The following is a 22,500-nucleotide window of genomic DNA, read 5'->3' on the forward strand; positions in this document are numbered from 1 at the left end:
GGATAACTTCATGAAAACCGCATTTTCTAAGGAATGGAAATAACTCAATTATTCTGATGATATTCTCTCCCAGAGTTGCGATTTATCGAATTCGACTAACTGCCAGGTTGGTAAATATTTAGTTAGGTCATTACAGACATCAGAAGATTTTCCAGGTAACAGACCTCGAAACTATCCCTGGTGGGGCTTGACATATATCGCTCAACCATGCGCATGCGTGTGTGAAGCGCGTGTACTAGCGCATGCGCACTTTTAATTTCATACAATGTAAGCCCCTATAACATACAGGCTATTCGACCTGCGTTCCGAAGTCCTTTTATAAAGAAATCTTCTAAAACCTTTTCAGACGAAGACCTAAAACTTAACTTCGAATTCTAATTATTTGAGATGAACAGAAATTACGAGGCCAATAGTCTTAATCCTGATTATTGGAAAATAAAAAAAATAAAAAAATATTCGTTTTTCGAACGTTGAGAAAAAAGGGAAGCTCCGAAGTTTCGGATTCCTAATTACTTGAGAGGCGGAGCAACTCATGACTTCAAAATTTCTCATTCTGATTATCGGAAATTAAAGTGAAATTATTAAAGGGGGAAATTATTTGAAGTGTCTTAGGCTCCGTCTCTTTCACAGCCGTAGCCTCGAAAAATACCGAGTCCGGACGAGTTTTAAGGTCGCTGACTGATTGGTTACCGTTAATCTGGTGACGCCGGCCGACTGATTAATTCATTATTATGAGCTGGCTAATAATGGAAGGCAAAACTATAAAACTTGCGTTAATTATCAACTAAATAAACAATGTATAACTTGTTACAAAATTTATTCAAAAACAAGTTTGAAATCGTTTTCATTCTGACTGCCTGGATGCCTGAAGAAAATAACTGGCGTACAGTCATCCCGGAAGAAGCTTATAAACCGCACAACTACAAGCTGTCAAATAATACCAACACAGTTTCTATACATGAAGGCCGACAGCAAAAGCAACTGTCCTTCACGGAGAAGTAAGATCTCTGGAGGATGCTTTATAACCCACCTTAATCACTATAATAAAGGATAACCAAGAAAATGATTGGTGATGATAATCCGCGGCTCGCTTCCCCTTTTGTTTCCATCAACGGTCAACACCAATATATACGCATAAAAGCATGTTCCGAATAATATGAATAGAAATTCGTCAAAGTCATATTATGTAAATATGCAATATGCATACATGCATATAAGCATATCTGAAATGTATTTATTACAAATACCCAGCGAAAGTCTTCCAAGGCTGCGAGAATCAAAAGGATTTTCCAACTCAAGTGAATTATCTCAAAAAAAAAAAAGAGAAAAAAAAGACAAGATGGTTTGTCCTCTGAGTATTACATTCATCTTAATTATTATTCCTGTTGTTAAAGAGCAAGAAAAAAAAAACCAATGAACTAAGAACACCGCCATTATAAGTGTCCAAATTCAGAAAAATTAAAAAGAAAATTAAAAAAAAAACACATGAATTAATATAAAATAAACACGGAACCATTCATCCGCCAATATATAAATAACAGATCCCTCCTTTGTCTGTGAAATTTCCCGTCGAGTACAAAAATGCGAATTTGTTCGGGCTCTCCATCTCCCTTCCACCCTCTTTTTCCATCACAGCGTTACAAGCAACCCGTTACAGCGTTACAGCTGCCCAGAAAGCTATTACCCTCGCGAAAAGAAAATGAAGCAATTAATTTGCAGTATGCATAAATTAGGGGACGTTCTAAATTTCAAAGAGGGAACAGTAATTCGATTGTACACACCAGTATTGCGCGCGTTACCCTTCAGACATGATTCGCGCAAGCGCGCCCACGCTTCTTGCATCTACGGTATTTCCAAATTGGCCTGAATGAACGTTAGAAACTTAATATCAAGAAAGCGTGAACAGACAATAATAGAATATATTTAAACTTTATATATATATATATATATATATATATATATATATATATATATGTATATATATATATATATATATATATATATATATATATATACACACACACACACACAAACACACATATATATATATATTCCAGTCTAAATGTAATTATAAAGCAATATATATATTCCAATCTACATGCAATTATAAAGCATCAACAGCTATCTGTACCACTGGTCTGGGAGTAATAATTTTCGGAAGGACCTCAGGGGGTTGTAAAGGAACACGAGGAACAGCACAGGAGCTACCTGACAGCGCCATGTAAGGAACGGTTCCACCAAAGAACAACTAGCAGCCGCCAGGAATTCAAGCACAGCATCCTCTTCCCGATCAGCACTGCTATGGGTTGCAATTACTCAAGTCAACAGGGTCTCTCTCTCTCTCTCTCTCTCTCTCTCTCTCTCTCTCTCTCTCTCTCTCTCTGTGAAACTTCATTCTTTCTTTTCCCATTTACCAAATTATTTATTGTAAATCGTGTGAACTGTGATGTTTTTAAAAACTTGTTGAAATTTCTCTCCTCTCTCTCTCTCTCTCTCTCTCTCTCTCTCTCTCTCTCTCTCTCTGAAACTTCATTCTTGCTTTTCCCATTTACCAAATTATTGTAATCATTATGAACTGCATGTTTTTAAATACTTGTTGAAATTTCTCTCTCTCTCTCTCTCTCTCTCTCTCTCTGAAACTTCATTCTTGCTTTTCCCATTTAATTCTTTCGTAAACGCGTGGACCATGACATTTTTAAATATTTCTTTTAATCTCTCTCTCTCTCTGAAACTTTATTCTTGTTAATTTCTATTTCAAATTTCCGGTAAACGCTTGGACCGAAATATATTTCAATATTTTTTTTTCTCTCTCTCTCTCAAATTTTATTCTTACTTTTCTCATTCCAAATTAATGTAATCGTGTGGAATGTGATACTTTTAAATAATTGCTAAAATTCTCTCTCTCTCTCATTTTACCAGCTTATCATTAGTGGATGTCCTTCTAAACGCATTCTTCAGACAAAATTACAAAATTAAAACAATGAAGAACATACAGTACATTTCTCGTAATTCATTTGCCAGAAAAACTGAAAATAGTCTTTTTGAAGTACGAATTTTGCTTATACATTTCAACATTATTATTCAAAACGATCGTGCGTTCAATTTCATCAAACCAAACATGCCTTTAGCTTGCTTAGCGAGCTCCTACAGAACGCAATACAATATTGTGGCTAGACAATAGGTTAACTAAGGAAATTTAAATAAAATAGTATACCAGTCCCTTAAAAAATTACGGCACTATCAAAGGAATTTTGTAATGACATTCTCTTTTGTGATCGTTAAACATGAGGCCCGTTTCTCGTAAACTAGTTATACAAAAAATATAAAGATTTAATTTGCATTTTATACTTCAGGATACTAAACAAAACAATACAAATTCACCAAGGAAATAAATGTAAGAAATTATATTCGCTAGTACACACATCATCCAATGACAATTTCCTCAAACAAGACAACGTCTACTAAAACTACAGTTCGAGTACTGTGCTCACCCTTGACAGCTCGCAGAGATACAGGGACAATGCAGATACGTACAGGTTTACATGAGTTTATAAACGCTTCACATTCCACCATATGAGAAACCGTAATGCTGGTTATTTTATTTGCACTCGACATTTCTTTTAACTAGTCGGTTTCTGTGAAACCTAAATATTTCAGAACCGACCCACAAAGTTTAAAGGCAAGCTACCATAAAAAAAAAAGTTCAAATGAGAAAAGACAAAATAAAAGATAATAACTAATGAATAACAAAGAAACAATTAAAACACGTATATCGTGACAAAAAAAATCAATACACCTCAGAGAAATCTGAGGCAACGGTAATGCAGCAACAGTACAAAAATGACAATTATATGCAACCGATGTCATGAGTTGGTGTAGAAACTGTCATGCCACCATTTCCCTCTGAGCCAACTGCTTGCAATGGGTCCCTGCAGAAAGGTATCCCCCCTCCGTTCAATGCAAGGGTCATTACCTAAATTATTCGCTTCTACTTCTTATTCCTAAACAACTCACGCGCTCGCTCTATGTGCGTCTGAAATAAAAACTGAATAACAAATTACTCTCACATTCATTATCTCTCTTTCTTTGTAAAGGAAAACAATGATAAAGGCCATGGTTGTGTTTGTTCCAGAGTTTTTGACCACGGATTTAATTGCACTTACACTCTTATTCTGTGGGCCAGTATTTTTGCTTCATTTCCCATCTAAGTGAAAAATAAATGTCTTGCGCTCTTGCATGCGTGTGTAATATAAATTATAGGTGAATGCAGTTACACTATCTTCTTTGTAAAATAAAGAAAAACCACTATGGCCGTGTGTGCGTGTGTGTGTTTGTGTGAGAGAGAGAGAGAGAGAGAGAGAGAGAGAGAGAGAGAGAGAGAGAGAGAGAGAAGCCAAGCAGGCTAAGTGTTTCGTTCTCTCTCTCTCTCTCTCTCTCTCTCTCAAGAAAATTTCTAAATGAAACTAATCCCAACTTCCACCAACCCACACATACAAAGCATGATAAGTGTTACCGAATTTGTTGTGGCTGTAAATCATCGGCGGCCCCCAAAAACAGAAACAAATTCACCGATGAAGAAACAGCTTTCTTAACAGAGCATATAACAAAGTACTAATGGAACAATTATATGTGCAATGCACCATAAGAAGAAGCAAACCACACGAAATACTGCGTACTTATTTCAAACTTATGCCGACACCAATTCTAATATCAGCAGCCATAATGTTGAAGCATTCTCAACACAACCGTCCTGCATACTGTCAGCCAATAAAATTTCGTTCAAGGATCCAATAAAAGAAGCTATTGTTGTGACATCTACTGTTAAAACTAATATAACAACAACAACAACAACAAGTATCATCAGTGAAAAGCTAAGCAACTACCTAGAGGATACAAACACCATCCTCCACCAACAGAAAGGCTGCAGAAGGAAGTGCAGGGCCACAAAAGACCAGCTCCTGATAGACAAAATGGTAATGAAGAATAGTAAGAGAAGGAAATACCAACTCTAGCACATGGAATGGATTGACTATAAAAGTTTCTCTGACATGATAACACTGAGCGTAGCTAATATAATGCCTGAAAATATATGGGGCAGAGGAAAGCACCATCCATCAACCCTAAAATACAATGCGCAACTGAACACGTACTTACAAGCTCTGGGGATAAGACTAGCAGAGGTTAACATCAGAGAGGAATCTTTCAGGACTCTTTGTCCCTAATACTCTTCATGTGGAGCCATGATTCCCATGACAAAGTACTGCAGAAGATGGATGCTGGTACCAATCAGAAATAGCAATAGAAATAACCATCTGATGTTCATGGACGACATCAAGCTGTATGGTAAGAATCGAAAATAGATGCCTAAGCTGCAAACTGTAAGAAATTGTATCTGGGGACATCAGGATGGTGTTTGAATAAGAAAAGTGCGCCTTGGCAGTGACATACAAAAACGCAGTGACAAGGACTGAAGGATAAAGATACCCGACAGGAATATATAACTGCATAGATGAGACCGGATAAAATACCTGGAAGTAATGAGATTTGAGAGGATATAAATCACCAAGAGATAAGGATATGATCAGGAAAAGAATATATGCAGAGACTTAGGCTGTGATACTCGAGCTCAAGTCAACGATAGAAACATGAAAGCCATAAACACATGGGCAGTACCAGTAACTCAGGATACAGCGGGGAAGTAGTGACGGACGGAGGATGAACCTCAGCATAAACCTGGCAAACTAGGGAAACACATGACGATACAAAAGCACTACACCCCAAGAGCAAATACAGACAGACTATAATAACATGGAAGGGGAGGAGGTCTAAGCATAGAGGACTGCGCCACACCGTCGAGAGCAGAGCACTGCACTGGGGCAAATACTCTGAAAACCAGGAAATGAATGACTGGGTGTATGGGAAGAAGGACTGATAAAGTAGAAGACCCAGAAATATACAGAGACAGGAGAATGAAAAACATAAAATGGGAGTGGCACAGCAAACCAATGCACGGGCAGTACATGAGACAGACTAAAGAACTGGGGAACTCAAGAAGGAAAGAGAGGGAATGCTAACAGCGCACAAGATCAAGACCTAAGACCCAGCAAACCTCCACCGGTGCCTGTGCAAGAAACACCAGCTAGCTTGAAGTAATAAGTGATACGAACACCAACCTGAGGGAGTGATAGAAAACGATCACGCAAAGGTCCTCTGGGACTATGGTATCAGAACAAATTGGGTGATACGTGCCAATAGACCAGACTTGTCGCTGATTAACAGAATCAAGAAGAAAAGTATTACTCACTGATGTCGCAGTACTATGGGACACCAAAGTAGATATGAAAGAAAGAGAAAAAATTGTTAAGTAACAAGACCTAGAAATAGAATCTTCTCCATATGATAAACTTTTGGTGAATATCGATCGTGGAATCTTCTCCTTATGATAAAATTTTGGTGAATGTCGATCGTGGAATCTTCTCCATATGATAAACTTTTGGCGAATATCGATCGTAGAATCCACTCCATGTGAAAAACTTTTGGCGAATATCGATCGTAGAATCCCCTCCTTGTGATAAACTTTTGGCGAATATCGATCTTAGAATCCACTCCTTGTGATAACCTTTTGGCGAATATCGATCGTGGAATCTCCTCCACGTAATAAAATTTTGGCGAATACCGACCGTGGAATCCCCTCCATGTGATAAACTTATGGTGAATGTAGATGTAGGGCCAGCGTAGTTTCTTTGGCAAAATAAATCGTCAAAACTAACCTGCTAACAGATAAACAATAAAATGACAACCCGAAGGCCTTATCTCCTCGACAGCGGTAGATATACATAAAAGGAAACATTCAAGAGTGTTATGGAATTACTTGCATTTGTAAATCCCTCGCCCTCTACCCACCAGAACTGAACGGCTCCACCAATGGGAAAAACAGCGCCGCACAAGCGATCTCTAATCCTCGAAGATAGAGTAAAGTGGTTGTACAAATCCAGGTAAATGCCCTCTTGGGCACTATCACCTCCGAGTGTTTTTCCCCATTCTTTGCCAACCGGTGCAGGATAGTGAAATCTCCAGGCTGTGAATCTTCGAGTAACAATGGAAATGAATGGAGGATTTCTGAAAGGGGAGAAAAATCACAATGCACGCCAGAATTTTGTCGTTTTGTTTGTTTTCTGAGAGAGAGAGAGAGAGAGAGAGAGAGAGAGAGAGAGAGAGAGAGAGAGAGAGAGAGAGAGAGAGAGAGAGAGACTCTTTTCTATATATATATATATATATATATATATATATATATATATATATATATATATATATATATATATATATATATATATATATATATATATATATATATATATATATATATATATAGTATATATATATATTCTATCAACGAATACTTCCGTAAATTTTGCCCATACATTCCTTTACTCTACCGATCTACCTAATATTTACTTGCAACATTTTCGCTGTTCCACTTTTTTGTCCAGGCTTCCCATGCACTTAAAATCAGTTACTTCAGATTAAACATTTCATGCACCATATTTCCTGTACAGCAGCCTAACAACCTGGTTAAAAATATCAGCTAAACAAATCTGGATAAAAATATCCAGATGGATAAAAAACAGGGGTATTAAACCATGAGGCTCAATTACCTGGTAAGGAAATCAATCAAGGGTTACCCCATTAATTGAGGAAAAAAATTCCCAGAGCAATTTAAAAAAATTACGCAGAGGAAAAAAAACAGTTGCTGCCTAAGCCTTGTCACAAAATTCAGTACAGCTAAAATACTTGTCCCCTAAACCAGGTTAAAAATGAAAGGGTAGTACCTAAACTTGTAAAGAAAAAAAAATCCAGTGAACAAAACCCAGCGCATGAAAGAATGTATTCTGCTTAAACCTAGCATGAGGAAAAAAAGAGCAGTAAAAATAAAAGGCAAAACCTAAACCTGTTAAAAAATAAAATATCCAGCAGGAAAAACAAAAGGTATTGCTTAATGTGGTACCGTCAAAATCAGGTAGAAAAATTCGATGCACAAAAAGAAAATAAGAGAAAGGAAGAAATATAACGGAGAATTGCCCTTCCGTATGGCTCCAGAATCGCCCTGGAAATAGACGGGGATAAACAACGTCCCCACTGGAAACCTTTACAAATTCGGCGCGACTTAAAATCACATCTGACGGAAGACAAAGGCGAATTCGATTGGAAATGGACAATTGATACCGCTGCCGAAAGGAATAGAATATACCGTACTACAGGAAACAGCAAAGAGCAAGAAAAAGAGAAAGAGAGGGAAAAGAAGTGGACAGAAACAGAGTACAGAGCATCTGAAAAGAGCACGGAGAAGTGAGTCGCTGATATAGGGAGAAATTCTGATAGTTTTTTTCTATAATGATTTATTGCAAAAATACAAAACGAAATTTCCACCATACTAAGTGTAAAACCTTTAAGTTCAAGAAGTCTACCGTATGAAGATTTTTTCTGAACTAACTGAATCCCATAACAGATCAAATTAAATAAAAAAAAAAAGAGGCCCACAAAGCTCAATGCTATAAGACTGATCGGATTATACCTCAGATAGGTATCTAATTTTCGTTAATGTTATACTACTACCACTACTACTGCTACTACTAATACTACTGCTCCAACATCCTCCTCATCTCCTATAGAAGTAACACCATCTAATCAACTGGGTCTCTTCTGCCATCTCCAGTGTTCGGTCTTTGGCACTTCTTCCAAACTATTTACACTGTACACACATACCGTACATCATGCTAAAAATGTCGTTACATAACAAACAATTAAAATAAAAGTAAATAAACTGCTACTACAAGGCCACTCTACAGGGTTTCCAAAAATCAGGAACGAGACAAGAGTTAAAATTTCGACAGGTGGTTCCAGACTGTTCGGACACGCTGTATCTATCGTCTGAGAAAAGCTCCACCTTGGTCCTCCAATAAGATTAATTTTGACAGGGTGAATAAATATAGCCACATCCCGAGTGATCTTCTAAAATCTAAATTCTAAGCCTTGTGCATTCAGCAAAATGACGTTTAATTAACTTACGTGGTCATCAGACTTAAAAATAAATGGTCCTGCAAGAAATGTAGAAGGCACCAAGTACTAGCTGAATCTTGCAATGAACTTTAGCGACCTGGTTCAGGCGGCGAAGGGTTATGAATGAAGGCCCAAAATCCAACAGAGCAGGTGGGTAAGTACGTCTAAGGACATTCAGAAAAATATCTTATCTAAGATGAAAGTAACATTCCTCCAAGATCAAAGATTTAGTTCGAAACGTTTATCGCTTTTTTTTTCTTGCCAGTGGAGCTGAATGAAGCTGGAGGTACCAGTGCCTGGGTTTAAGCCTAAAATCCCGGTGTTTGTTCATCATTTCTTCTGTTTGCTCAGCCGACATAGTTTGATTTCTGTATTTGATTTCATAAAGCAAATCTAAACCAGGATATATATATATATATATATATATATATATATATATATATATATATATATATATATATATATATATATATATATATAGATAGATAGATAGATAGATAGAGATATAATATATATATAATATGTGTTTATTTATCTCTCTCTCTCTCTCTCTGAGGCAAGCCTCGTGAAGGTAGACTGGTTTCCCACCTAAGCATAAAAAAAAACTATCAATCAAGTCTGAAAAAAATATTACAGACACACGATACAAAACTGAAAATGCAATAACATTACACAAAAAGGCAAATAGATGGACTAACACCATAAACGTTTACAGGAAAAAATTCCTTTTGCCTCCTAAAATTCTCTTCTCCTTGCCTAGCCTTTAACTTTTATTGTCATGATGCCGGAATACCTAGAAAACCTCTCCACTGATGGCCAATTTTTATTACACCACCAACTTCCTCCGATGAACAGACGATGATGAACCACAATTTCAATGCGGATCAGTCTGAGCAGATAATTAAGAAATCTAATGACGAGAGAAACATCGCCAATCAGCTTTTTCATTAAACTGACGGTGGTGTCACCCGAACCCGTGTTCTAGCAACTTTGGAGCTTCTTGCAGTCAAACTTGACGTGCAACAGTCAAGATTTGTGGCGAAATTGAAGGCGGCGTGTTCTTTGGGTCGGTGCCAAGCGGGCACGAACACGAGCGACTTTAGTTTCGCCACCAGTATTGGCTACTGGGTTTAAAGAGAGGCGGCGCGATGGCACAAGGTGACGAAAACCACGCGCTTCTGACAAGGTTCTGAAAAACTACAGATCCGTTGACCGTGCGCAGGTCTGCATACTTCAGTCGAAAACAATCACATCATTTCAATGCAGGACAACTGAAGACTATGGCCTTTTATGCAACAACAACAACAACAACAACAGCAACTACACTAATAATAATAATAATAATATAATAATAATAATAATATGCACAAATCTCAATAATAATAATAATAATAATAATAATAATAATAATAATAATAATAATAATAATAATATGGACAAATCTCAATGCATAGTTTTCCTAAATCCTACCATAATGAGAGAGAGTGATATTGTGTATGAGAGAGAGAGAGAGAGAGAGAGAGAGAGAGAGAGCCCTTATTATTGAAACGGAGAGCCCTTATTACTGAAACGTAATGTATCAACAAAAACTTTGTGCATGATGAACACGCTGGAAGTAATTTAATTCGCGCTCCTCTTCGATTAAATAAACAAATAAATACGAGAGTAAACACGTCATCATATTACACAGTCGTTTCACATTAAAATAACAATACGAAACTGATGTTATTTCTTGACTATTGGCGTTATGTGTAAACAACGGACTTTCGGGTCACTCTTCAGTACAGGATATGTACAGGGGCAACAAAGTTAAAAATAATAGTAATCATCTGGACATGCACAAAGGAATAAAGTTAAAAAAAACAACTGCAATTATAACAGACGAAATAACGTTTTCCACCGAGTAAATAGTTAACGTTTAGATACACAAACATTGAATGGCAAGAAGAAAAATATATTAATATTTGTGACTATTAAAACAAGGGAATGTTTATTAACCAGAGAAGTTCTAACATACATTCTCTCAAAATAACCTCATGTTTGATATCCATAACCAATTGTAACAAACATTCCCTTAAAAATAACAGGAGCTTTGTTTATAAAAATCCAAATGTCTTTTAATTTGAGAAATAAGTAAAAAATGCGCCGATGTTTCTTCGGCGCAGTCGAGTTTCTGTACAGCGTATAATACTATATGAAACTCTCATCCACGTCCCATGAAACTCTCAGCCACAGCCCAGTGGTGGCCTGTGTTGTTGGCACCTATAGCGGTGCCAGAAGCACGATTATGGCTAACTTTAGCCTTAAATAAGACAAAAACTGCTGAGGCTAGAGGGTTGCAATTTGGTATGTTCGATGATTGGAGGGTGGGTGATCAACATACCAATTTGCAGCCCTCTAGCCTGAGTAGTTTCTAAGATCTGAGGGCGGACGGATAGACAATCTCAATAGTTTTCTTTTACAGAAAACTAAAAATCTATCACAACACACCAATAAAATATCATCCTTGGAACAAATAATTTCTCAGCACTGAAGAACGATATTTTTCTTTACATTTTCTCGAGGCGCCTCATATTCGCCAATCCTATTCCTATTCCAAGTTATACAAACCCATCTTTTTCTCTCCGGATCCAAATTCCTAAGGAGAATAAAAACTTAGAATGTAAGAAATGAGATTTAAAACTTAATGCGCGTAAGATAGGAGGAATGGATGGAGAGGAGGAGAGGAAGGAGGGAGGGAGGGGAGGTAGAAGGAGAAAGGGGGAAGAAGGGGAGAAGGGTAGGGGAGACGCGCTGTCGGATGGAGGGAGAATAATAGCAGTGACGGGGGGACAGGGGATGGGTGTCAAAGAGTGGGGAGGATGGAGAAAGGGAGACTTAGAAGACGCATCATCATAGGGGAGGAAAGGAAGAGGGGTGGGAGATCTGAACGGGTAGGGAAGTGAGACTACCATAGGAGGCGGAGGAGGAAGGGAAGTATGTGAGTAAGGGGGGAAGGAATGGGGGGGTTGGGCGGTTAGCCAGGAGCTGAATTTGTCAGGATTATTGAGTTTGTCCTGAAGATTCCAAAGTTAAGTGCATCACGGTATTTTCGTGAAAGGTAGGCTCGGTTCTTTTTCCTGCCGCGCAGTAATTCCTGGATTTGGCAAGAGTACATCCTGACATACGGGGCTGTTTTATTACAATTTTCGTAAGCGTCAGACGAACAAATGTCACCATGTCATACAAATATCACACTCTACAAATTCATACAAATATCACACTCTACAAATTCATACAAATATCACACTCTACAAATTCATAAAGTAAGATAATGGCAAACGCTTTCTTATTCTATGAAGAACAAAAGCAGTCATATACAAAATCTGTCAAACAAAAAGAATAGCTTTTTCTTTCATATGCTGCAAATTTTGAAATAAAAAATTATAAGGACCTTCATATTAGACAACTCTTAGCATAAACACACAAACTAAATCTAATAAAATCATAAACTTCACAACATTTAGCACAAAACCAGTATGAAATATTTCATTGCATTACATATATAAGTGTAGAATTATTCTTTTTTATTTTTAACAGATGGAAGAAATACTTTAATTACTTCTAATAATCTTTATTTCAGCTCTTTGATAAACGTGCTTGTGGTCTTGCGGTTCCCAACACCGAGTGGTTCACAAGAGTTTCCAAAGGTTGCTTCTAAAACTGATTTCAATAAATGATTAACAGCTGAACAAATTTATCACAATTCATCAGATTTTATTTTAGCCACTGTAGTACCGAATTACACCGCATTACGGCCTAACGTTATATGATTCTTTCATTAATGAAATAGCCACAGAACAATGGTCCGGTAACTCTAGGGTGCATCTTCTATGTATCAATTAACGTACGGAGTAAACGAGCATCACCATCTCTGACAATTTTATCTTATACAACGATTTTCTACAATTACATCAGGAAGCTGACGAAGTATTCAGTATTCCACAAATCCTAAAGTAGGTGATACTCCACCATCTAAGAATTCATGTAGTCAGCGATTGTTAATCTTCAGTAATTCGAAAGAGAACAATCACCAGTGTTCTGTGATTCCCAATGGTAGTCATTTTCCGCCCTGTACACTCCCGTTCACCCCTTCCTGTCGCCCTACAAATATACTTGGAACAAATATGAAGTTAGATTTTTCAAACGAGTCTGTAATACGAAATTACTTTCATGTCTATTTAAGGACGCTCATACACATGGTTTGTGCACAAGCGCGCATACACACACAGCCACAGATACACACACGCACTCATACATACACACAATATATATGAATTTTTTTTATCACACCGTGATTTATATACAATCATGAAGCTCAGTGGGTAGCGTCTACTGGAGTCGCTGAATAGGTTTCGTGTCAAGGGTTCGTGTCCCGACGATACCAATTCATTTATCACATATAAATTCCCCTTCGGTGACAATTCTCCATCGGAGATATTCCCGAGGTAGCGTGAATTTGATATTAAGCGACATTTGTAGCTTCATGATTACACTATATGTATATATATATATATATATATATATATATATATATATATATATATACATATATATATATATATATATATATATATATATATATATATATATATATATATATATACATATGTAAATACTGTATATATATATATATATATATATATATATATATATATATATATATTATATATATATATATATATATATATATATATATATATATATATATATATATATATATATATATATATATGTGTGTGTGTGTGTGTGTGTGTGTGTGTGTGTGTGTATGCATTTAAGAGAAACAGACAGATAAACCCCTGATAACTTTTTACCAAATATATACGTGCAAGTGACGGCCACTTCTCGTTCTTTGCATTTTTGGATACACGCTCAGCACAACGAGCCTAGAACCCAAATGAAGAGACAAACGGTGAAAACGGAACCCAAGCACGGTATGTCACATTTTCATTATTTGGGTTCCAAGGTGTCGTAGTAGTGAGCGTATCAATAGAGTGAAGAAATCGAAAGGTTAAGTGGTCACTGTGGCTAGTACAAATCCATGTACGGTCTATCTAGAAAAAAATGTTACCAGTAGATTCTATACATTTATTTCAGCCTAAAAATCAACAAACGTAAAATGCAATGCTATGATGGTGAGTGTCAATTCCAGCTCCGGCGAAATGTATTTCATATCGACAGACACTTCTGTGCATGAGCAGGAATGGGTTAACCTCCATCGTGGCCAAATGGTTAAACGTAATTTTACCCTGCATATCGGGTGTGAGGGTTCGAATCCTACTACTGAGTTAGAATATTTTTTATTATTATTGTTGTTAAAGCCTCGTGGTGATGGGCATATAAAAAAAACGCGTATGGAAAGCGAGAAGTTAAGAGGTAATTGTGGCTATTTCAAATACATACACACACTTACATACGCATGTCTATATAGATATGTATGTATGTATATATGTGTATATACAAGCACACACATAGTGTGTATATATATATATATACATATATATATATATATATATATATATATATATATATATATATATATATATATATATATATATATATATATATAATGTAGTGTGTCCAGAATAAATATGAAATTAATATTCCCGAAACATGCCCGGTATAAAACCTGAAATTGATACCACCAATTTCTACGCTCCAACATAAATACATTACATCCACTTTTCGGGTACTCAAAGCAAGGATCTTACTTCAAACAACTTTATTTCGCGCTGAAACAACTTAGTAATGCAAATTACTCTAATTAAAAGCTTAATTATCAATGAGATAATGTTGCGACTCTCAAACGCCAGATGAAAAATGCATGAGGCGGAAAATGACTTCGAGACTCGCTGCCTCTCGACCAAAACTTCTCCCCTATTAATGATGCACTACAAAAATGAGAGAGAGAGAGAGAGAGAGAGAGAGAGAGAGAGAGAGAGAGAGAGAGAGAGAGAGAGAGAGAGACCCTACAACACCTATAAATACGAGAGCGAGAGAGATCTGAGATATATTTCAACACTTACTACAAAATAAATTGAGAGGGGGGCGCGGGGAGCGGCTTTCAAGAAGCACGCATTTACTCAGAAGTTTAAGTCAAGCTTCCAAGAGCAAATCGCACATGAAGAAAGCACTGAAGTAAAAACACCGGCATTCGAAGACTGTAACCTTCTGCTTAGACTGAATAATCCAACCCCAAAAAGGTTCATCCACCCCAGATATTAATTTTTTTTCCTCCCAAAGTCTAAGTATCCACAAATGACTTCTAAGGACAAACATATAAACACCACGCCCCAAAAACCTACTACACATAGAACATAACTTTGGTATTCCGTTGGGAGATAATATAAAACTTAAGCCAAAGGTCAAGGTCTGCGACCCAAGAGGTCATTCAGGGCTGTAAGGGAAATTGAGAATAAAAAAGGTTTTAAAGGCGTAAAAGGAGGAAGACCTCTCAGTTACCCTATGAAACAATTGTAAGGAGAGGGTGGAAAGTAAGATAGAAGAAAGAGAGTATAAACAGAGGTACAGCAAAAGGAACGAAAGGGGTTGCAGTTGGGGGCCACAGGGACGCTGCAAAAACCTCAAGTAATGTCTATGGTGGACCACGTGAGGTGTACTGACGGAACTGTCCCCTAGGCACAATGATCACGACTGTAAAGAATAATTTTAATTTCCTTCACGCCGGTTATACAACAACACGACATTAAAAATATACTGTCAGTCTTGAACATTAAAATCCAATTAGGGATAGTCATTCTGGATGCACTGAACCCAACAATTCTGGATTGAAGACGACATCGTACGAAAACCTCACAGGAACCCCACGCCCTAATAATTCCAACCTCAACGTTATGAACAGTCTCAAACCGACCGGAGGATTCTGCATCTCCTTTGTCAATGACATCCGAAACGCTTCAATCGTCTCCGCCTTCAAAGGTGGCATTCACCGACATCGGGATGAGCGCTTAGCTGAGGATAACTTACAGATGCGGAACTATTGTTTGGTAAATTTTAATTATAATTTAAATCAGCTCAACACTCAGACTCATTCAAAAGCAATTTGAAATACTACGGCCTACTCACTGAAACCTTTTCGCCATTAATGTCTTAGCCCTTTGATGCATATTAAAACAATTTTCGAGGCACTAATAGCGCCCGATCAACATTAAAATAAGTATAAACGAAAACCGAAGTATGTATAAATGCACGCCAATACACATGTACATCAAATGTGTGAAATTGTATATATATATATATATTATACATTATATATATATATATATATATATATATATATATATATATATATATATATATATATATATATAATATATATATATATATATATATATATATATATATATATATATATATATATATATATATATATATATATATATATATATATATATATATATACAGTGAGAGAGGAGGAGAGAGAATACATATTCTCACAGAGAGGGGGTGGTTCAGAAATCCATACTTGAAAGTTTATTTCCAATATACTTCATGAAATCATTCCCCAAAAATAAAGTAAATATGCAAATTTTACATCTCAGTGTCTCTCAAGCTCGATGGAATTTCAGTGAAACATAAAAAATGAAATAATGTCATCGTAGAAAGCTGTCCATTTTTCTTACAGATAGCATTTCGGCCCGTTGGTTGGGGGGGGGGGTGGTAAAAGGAGTGTGACCCACAGTGACCTATTTTAAATCGGTCTGGTAACACCCAATAGGCAATCGCCTCTCACACTGACTCTGAGTCAGTAAGGCGTGTTCTGTAGGTTATTCGCCTGTTCAGTCTTCAGCATCAGACTCACATCTTAAATTGTTGGACAAAAACCTTAGTTTTATTTAGTTTCTTATCCCCGATCTTGATAAATCAAACCACGTATTATTAAGGGACCCACTCACTTCTGTCCTTTCTTTTCCTCCGTGAAGTTCAATGCACAGACAGTTTCCCGAAATTTAATTTGGATGTTACCAAATTGTAGGATGACCTTCCTAATCCTGTAGTTGAGTAGGGGGAATTTAAGAGTTCAAACTTGGTGCAAATGCTCTTCTGTAAAACAGGCCGACATGAACCTCGCTTCGTAGTTAATTCGTTATCTGTATTATTTATACGTTAATATATTTTATTTTATTAATTCCCTTTAAGTATTTATTCTTTACTTCTCAATTTCCGCTTTCTTGATAGGGGCCCTTGGACTCGTACGGTTCTGCTCTTCCAATTAGGATTGCAGTTTGGCTTGTAGTAGTAGTAGTAGTAGTAGCAATCACCCATGGACTGCTAAGGTCGACGAGTTTCTTTCACTACTGCAAACCTTACGAATTCTAGCCCTTCTTTCATTTTTTTAAATTCATACAATATTCTATCCCTCGCAAGACTAGGTATCCCTTTCTACATGGCCAAGTCCTCTTTTTTTTTTTTTTCTTTACCCTCTCCATCACCCAAAACTGGGTGAAAGTAAATTCCAGAATAATATGAAGTTTTGGGAAGGGATGATAGTGACCTGAGCAGTATTAAGTCAGTCTGTCTCTTTCTCTATCTCGATTACCTCTGATGTGACTCCATTTGGATCTCTCTCTCTCTCTCTCTCTCTCTCTCTCTCTCTCTCTCACATTTAAAGATTTAGGTGGATATTTAAGCACTGAGTACCATCCGACTTCGGGGTAAGATTAACTTTCACACAAAAGATTACCTACAAGATATATCAATTTCACATAATTTAGATTCGTTTTCAAGATTACTGTCCCAAAGACCATAGGAATTTTATAAACTAGTTATAACATAAAAATGTAATCGCATATTTGCAAAACCTATGTACGTACATAGCTTCACTGTCTGTTAGGAGCTAAAAATATAGACTATCTATACTAAAAATATAGATTATCTATAATAGTAAAAACGATAGTATCTGAGTGTGTGTGTGTGTGTGTGTGTGTTTTTAATGTATCAATGGAGAAAGAACGATTAAAAAGCCAACTTTAGAATTCAGGGTCATTGCGTATCTGTCGTTACTTAAATCCCGTTTTAATTTTTTCTCACTTTCTTCAGGAACTGGGCGGATTAGAACATTTTGGCTTCTGCTTCCATTGATTTCTGCATGAAGACAAATAAGTGGTGACCCCAACATAAAAAAATAACTGGTGCCCCAACATAAAAAATAAGTGGTCATCCAACACAAAAAATAAGTGGTGACCCACCATAAAAAAATAAGTGGTGACCCCAACATAAAAAAATCATGATGACTCCAACACACAAGAAAAAAAAAAAATAAGTGGTGACCCCAGCATAGAAAACATAAGTGGTGACCCCAGCAAAAAAATAAGTGGTGACCCCCAACATAAAAAAATAAGTGGTGACCTCAACACAAAAAATAAGTGGTGACACCAACATGAAAAATAAATGGTGAACCCAGCGTAAACATAAAAATAAGTGGTGCCCCAACATAAAAAAAATAAGCGGTGACCCAACGCAAAAAAATAAGTGGTGACTCAAATATAAAAAAGTGCACATTAAAAATCTTGAAATATTTCGTTCCGGAAAACGTACGATAGCAATTTCCAGATACATAAGGGAACGCCTATCCTTTCCATCCAGTTCAAGCCAAGTGTGACAAGGCAATACGGCAACACGTCTTGGCATCTATTTCTCACCTGTCAGGAACAGGTAGAGAGAAAAATAAATAACCGAGTTTCTTTTCGCAAAGTTTAACGTAGAAATGGCGAAATATTTACCACTACCACTGCTCAAAATTTCCCTTCACTCCCCTCTTCTTCCCATAATAATAATAATAATAATAATAATAAAAATAATAATAATAATAAAAATAATAATAATAATAATAATAATAATAATAATAATAATAATAAATGTGTGAGTGTTATTCTAATTATTAAGAACGAGATAAACATTAAAACATTCTACTCTTATCTCGACTGATACTTACATTTTCCCAAGAAATACTTGAAGTACCATCTTGTTTGGTATTCAGGGTTTTCCAATATGGGTGTACTGGGAGAACCATACATTTGCTGAAAGAGAAAAAATAATTTGTTAATAATTGCTCAATATGCAAAAAGGGAAAATATTGATACAAATATATAACCCTCAACGACCAAAACACCAACATTTGCTCAAGCTGACGCAATTAAGAAAATCAAGCTTTTGCCCAGGTTTAAGGGGAAAATCAAGTTAGTTGCCATGCATAGAATTGATGTGAATATAGAATTTAGGTCAAAGGCGAAGCACTGGGACCTATGAGGCCATTCAGCGCTGAAACGGAAACTGACAGTAAAAGGTTTGAAAGGTGTAACAGGAGGAAAACCTCGCAGTTGCACCATGAATCAATTGTTAGGAGAGAGCGGTAAGTACGATGGAAGCAAGAGAATGTGAAAGGAGGTACAGAAAAAGGAACAAAAGGGGTTGCAGCTAGGGGCCGAAGGCACGCTGCAAAGAACCTTAAGTAATGCCTACAGTGCACCGCATGAGGTGCACTGACGGCACTATCCCCCTACGGGGTAGTTGCCACGCATGCCCAGAGTTTTGAAGCTATGATTCCCATTTCATAATTGCCAAGAAAATCAAGTGTTCCCTTTCCTGGGCAGAGCCAGTGATAACAAACATTCTCTCAAGGTTAAGCACTGTAAGGGATGTAATGCCTTGTTCCAGTTAAATGATTATGAGGAAACAGTGTTCTTGTTAAGTGCTTAAGGACATCCCAGAAAATCAACGTTTTTACAAACACTTTTCACTGAAGCTCAATCGCTGCTCAGGAATGAAAGCTTTGTCATAGCCCAAATCTTCCAATAGGAATCAAGCTGAGTTAAAGATTAGACATTACCACAGTAATTAGGCCTTCTTAAAACATATTGCGTTGCAAAATAAATACATATTACTGCTTCGAGGCACTAGTAAGTAACGACAAAAGAAATCAAGCTAATGCTAAAGCATAAAAATGCTAGGAGGAAAAATATCTTTACCGCAAAAAGTTTTCATAGCTTTGAAAAATGAATCACAATTGCGGTATCAGGTAATTATGAATAAATTTGTTCAGTAACAATTTGAGATTAAAATGATGTGGATAACGCCGACCTAAAGTGTTCCCGTCGTTCGTAATATGAAGAAACTAAGACTGGAATGACTGTCGAACAACAATTTCGGTACTAACGAAAATTCCTATTTATGGACTTCTCGTCCTATGTGAAAAGTCTCTGTTAACGGACTTCTCTCCCCAAGTGAAAAGTCCGTTAATGGACTTAGCTCATTCATATATATATTTATACGATGTAAAAAATATCTGTTAATGGCTTTTCTTTTCTATATATATATATATATATATATATATATATATATATATATATATGTAAAATGTCTAACGTTGCATTCGAAATGTTGGGAATAGTTGAGAAAGTTGATTATATGCATTAATTAAATAAAAAATATATATATACATATATATTTATACATATATATATTATATAAATATATATATATATATATATATATATATATATATATATATATATATATATATATATATATATATATATATATATATATATATATATATATATATATATATATATATATATATATATATAGTACGTGTACGTGTGTGTGTGTGTATGAAAATTAGCTTTCAGTTAGCTTTACTACATTTTACAATATAAATTTCAGAGAGAAAACTCGTTCGCCAATTACAGACGAAAGGCCTTCCTTCACTACACCACACCGGCCTATTCACTGTTCAACAAAATGTTTAACTAATCTGTATAGGCCAATGCTACCTCTGAATACTTAATGCAATTAGTAAGGGCCTTCCCTATCAGATTCTTTTAAAAGGCTTTTAGCGGGCCTCGACATTTTCAACGCTCCGGACTGAGCATTAATCTTGCAAACCGCGACGACTTTGATTATACTTAAAGGCTGTTACAGAAAATGTTAGAAATAGTTCTGGAGCCTTATATGCTCTTTTGTGCGCCCCCTCTCTCTCTCTCTCTCTCTCTCTCTCTCTCTCTCTCTCTCTCTCAAAGCATTTTCTGAGTAATGTGCTCCTTTATGTCTAACCACCCAAAAATGAAATCTTGTGGGCTCCCTGATCTCATGTTTTATATTTATTCCCTTATTAGTTCTATTTCTATACAACAACCCCTTATAATTAATATATAAAAATAATTCTGCATTCCGAAGGACAAAGGGAGGAATCAAACATCTGCATATAATCTATAGCGCACTTTTACCTCCAATTAAAGCAAGAATAAAAATCCATTTCTTCAGTTTCCTTAGAAATAGGTCATTTTTAAACTTAGAAATGGGAACTTCTAAACCTGGAAATGGGTCATGTGTAAACCTAGAGAGGGTTCATTTCTAAACCTAGAAATGAATCATATCTGAACCCGAAAATGGGTTTTTTCTAATCCTGGAAATGGGTCATTCATAAACCAAGAATTTGGTCATTTCTAAACATGAAATGGTTTGGAAATGGATCACTTCTAAACATGGAAATAGATGATTTCTAAAGTGAGAAATTGGTCATTTATGAACCAAGCAGTGTGTCATTTCTAAGCCTGGAAATGGATAATTTTTGAACATGGAGACGGGTAATTTTTAAATCTGAAAATGGTTCATTGCTAAACTTCGAAATGGGTCTTTTCTAAATATGGAAGTGACCCGCTTTTAAACCTGGAAATGCGTCATTTCTAAATCACCTAAAGGTAGACACTGTCAAGAAACAAGAGCGCTCAGAGACAGTAAAATTTCGGCAAGGCTGAGCAATGTTGGCCCTCCCTCTCACCCCTCGGCCGGAAAAAGTCCTTCCCTGTGGCTCATGTGTGTTGAAATCGAGACTCAGCTTTCTTCGTAATCCACCTCACTAACAAACAGAGAAAAAGACAAAGAAGCCTCCTTTACCTTCGCTGGCATATGTAATAAACAAATGAGTAAATATACAATGCCATGATAAACTAATCAATATCTTAAAAAAATATGTTAAGTAAATATAATTAATAAAGATGCACTGATGTGTTAAAGCTTTGTTCAAAAAAATTACAGATACCACGAATAGGATTAAAACAACGATTTCAAATAAATTTTAAGGAAAAAATAAGAGCTCTGGCAAATACCACCCATGAATTAATTTCCTGTCCAATATAGAAATGAAGCTGAGCAGCAGTCTGGAACAGCTCCCTAAACAACTGCCACGACTGAATACGGTGGTTAAATTACTTCCCTAACAACCAATCGGTCCTTTCCTTTTACGATCAAGTTATCATCATGGACAATGAAGCATTAAGGAAGTGCATACCTCCGCCAAGGCCAGAAGGAATACACAAAAAGAATTAAAGTCCGGATAGACCTCCTCCCACCGTAAAATTTTATCAAAATCCATCGACA

General features: G+C 36.3%; 1 protein-coding gene across 1 annotated transcript in view; it reads right to left on the reverse strand.

The window, feature by feature from the left end:
• LOC136844410 (GTPase-activating Rap/Ran-GAP domain-like protein 3) overlaps positions 1 to 22,500 on the reverse strand; it is a 907,028-nt gene that overhangs the window by 374,605 nt on the left and 509,923 nt on the right. Inside the window, 1 exon segment of the mRNA XM_067113570.1 lies at positions 19,055 to 19,139. Within this exon segment, the coding sequence (XP_066969671.1) occupies positions 19,055 to 19,139 (85 nt within the window).

Source organism: Macrobrachium rosenbergii, chromosome 12 (genome assembly GCF_040412425.1).
Source record: "Macrobrachium rosenbergii isolate ZJJX-2024 chromosome 12, ASM4041242v1, whole genome shotgun sequence".
NCBI lineage: Eukaryota > Metazoa > Arthropoda > Malacostraca > Decapoda > Palaemonidae > Macrobrachium > Macrobrachium rosenbergii.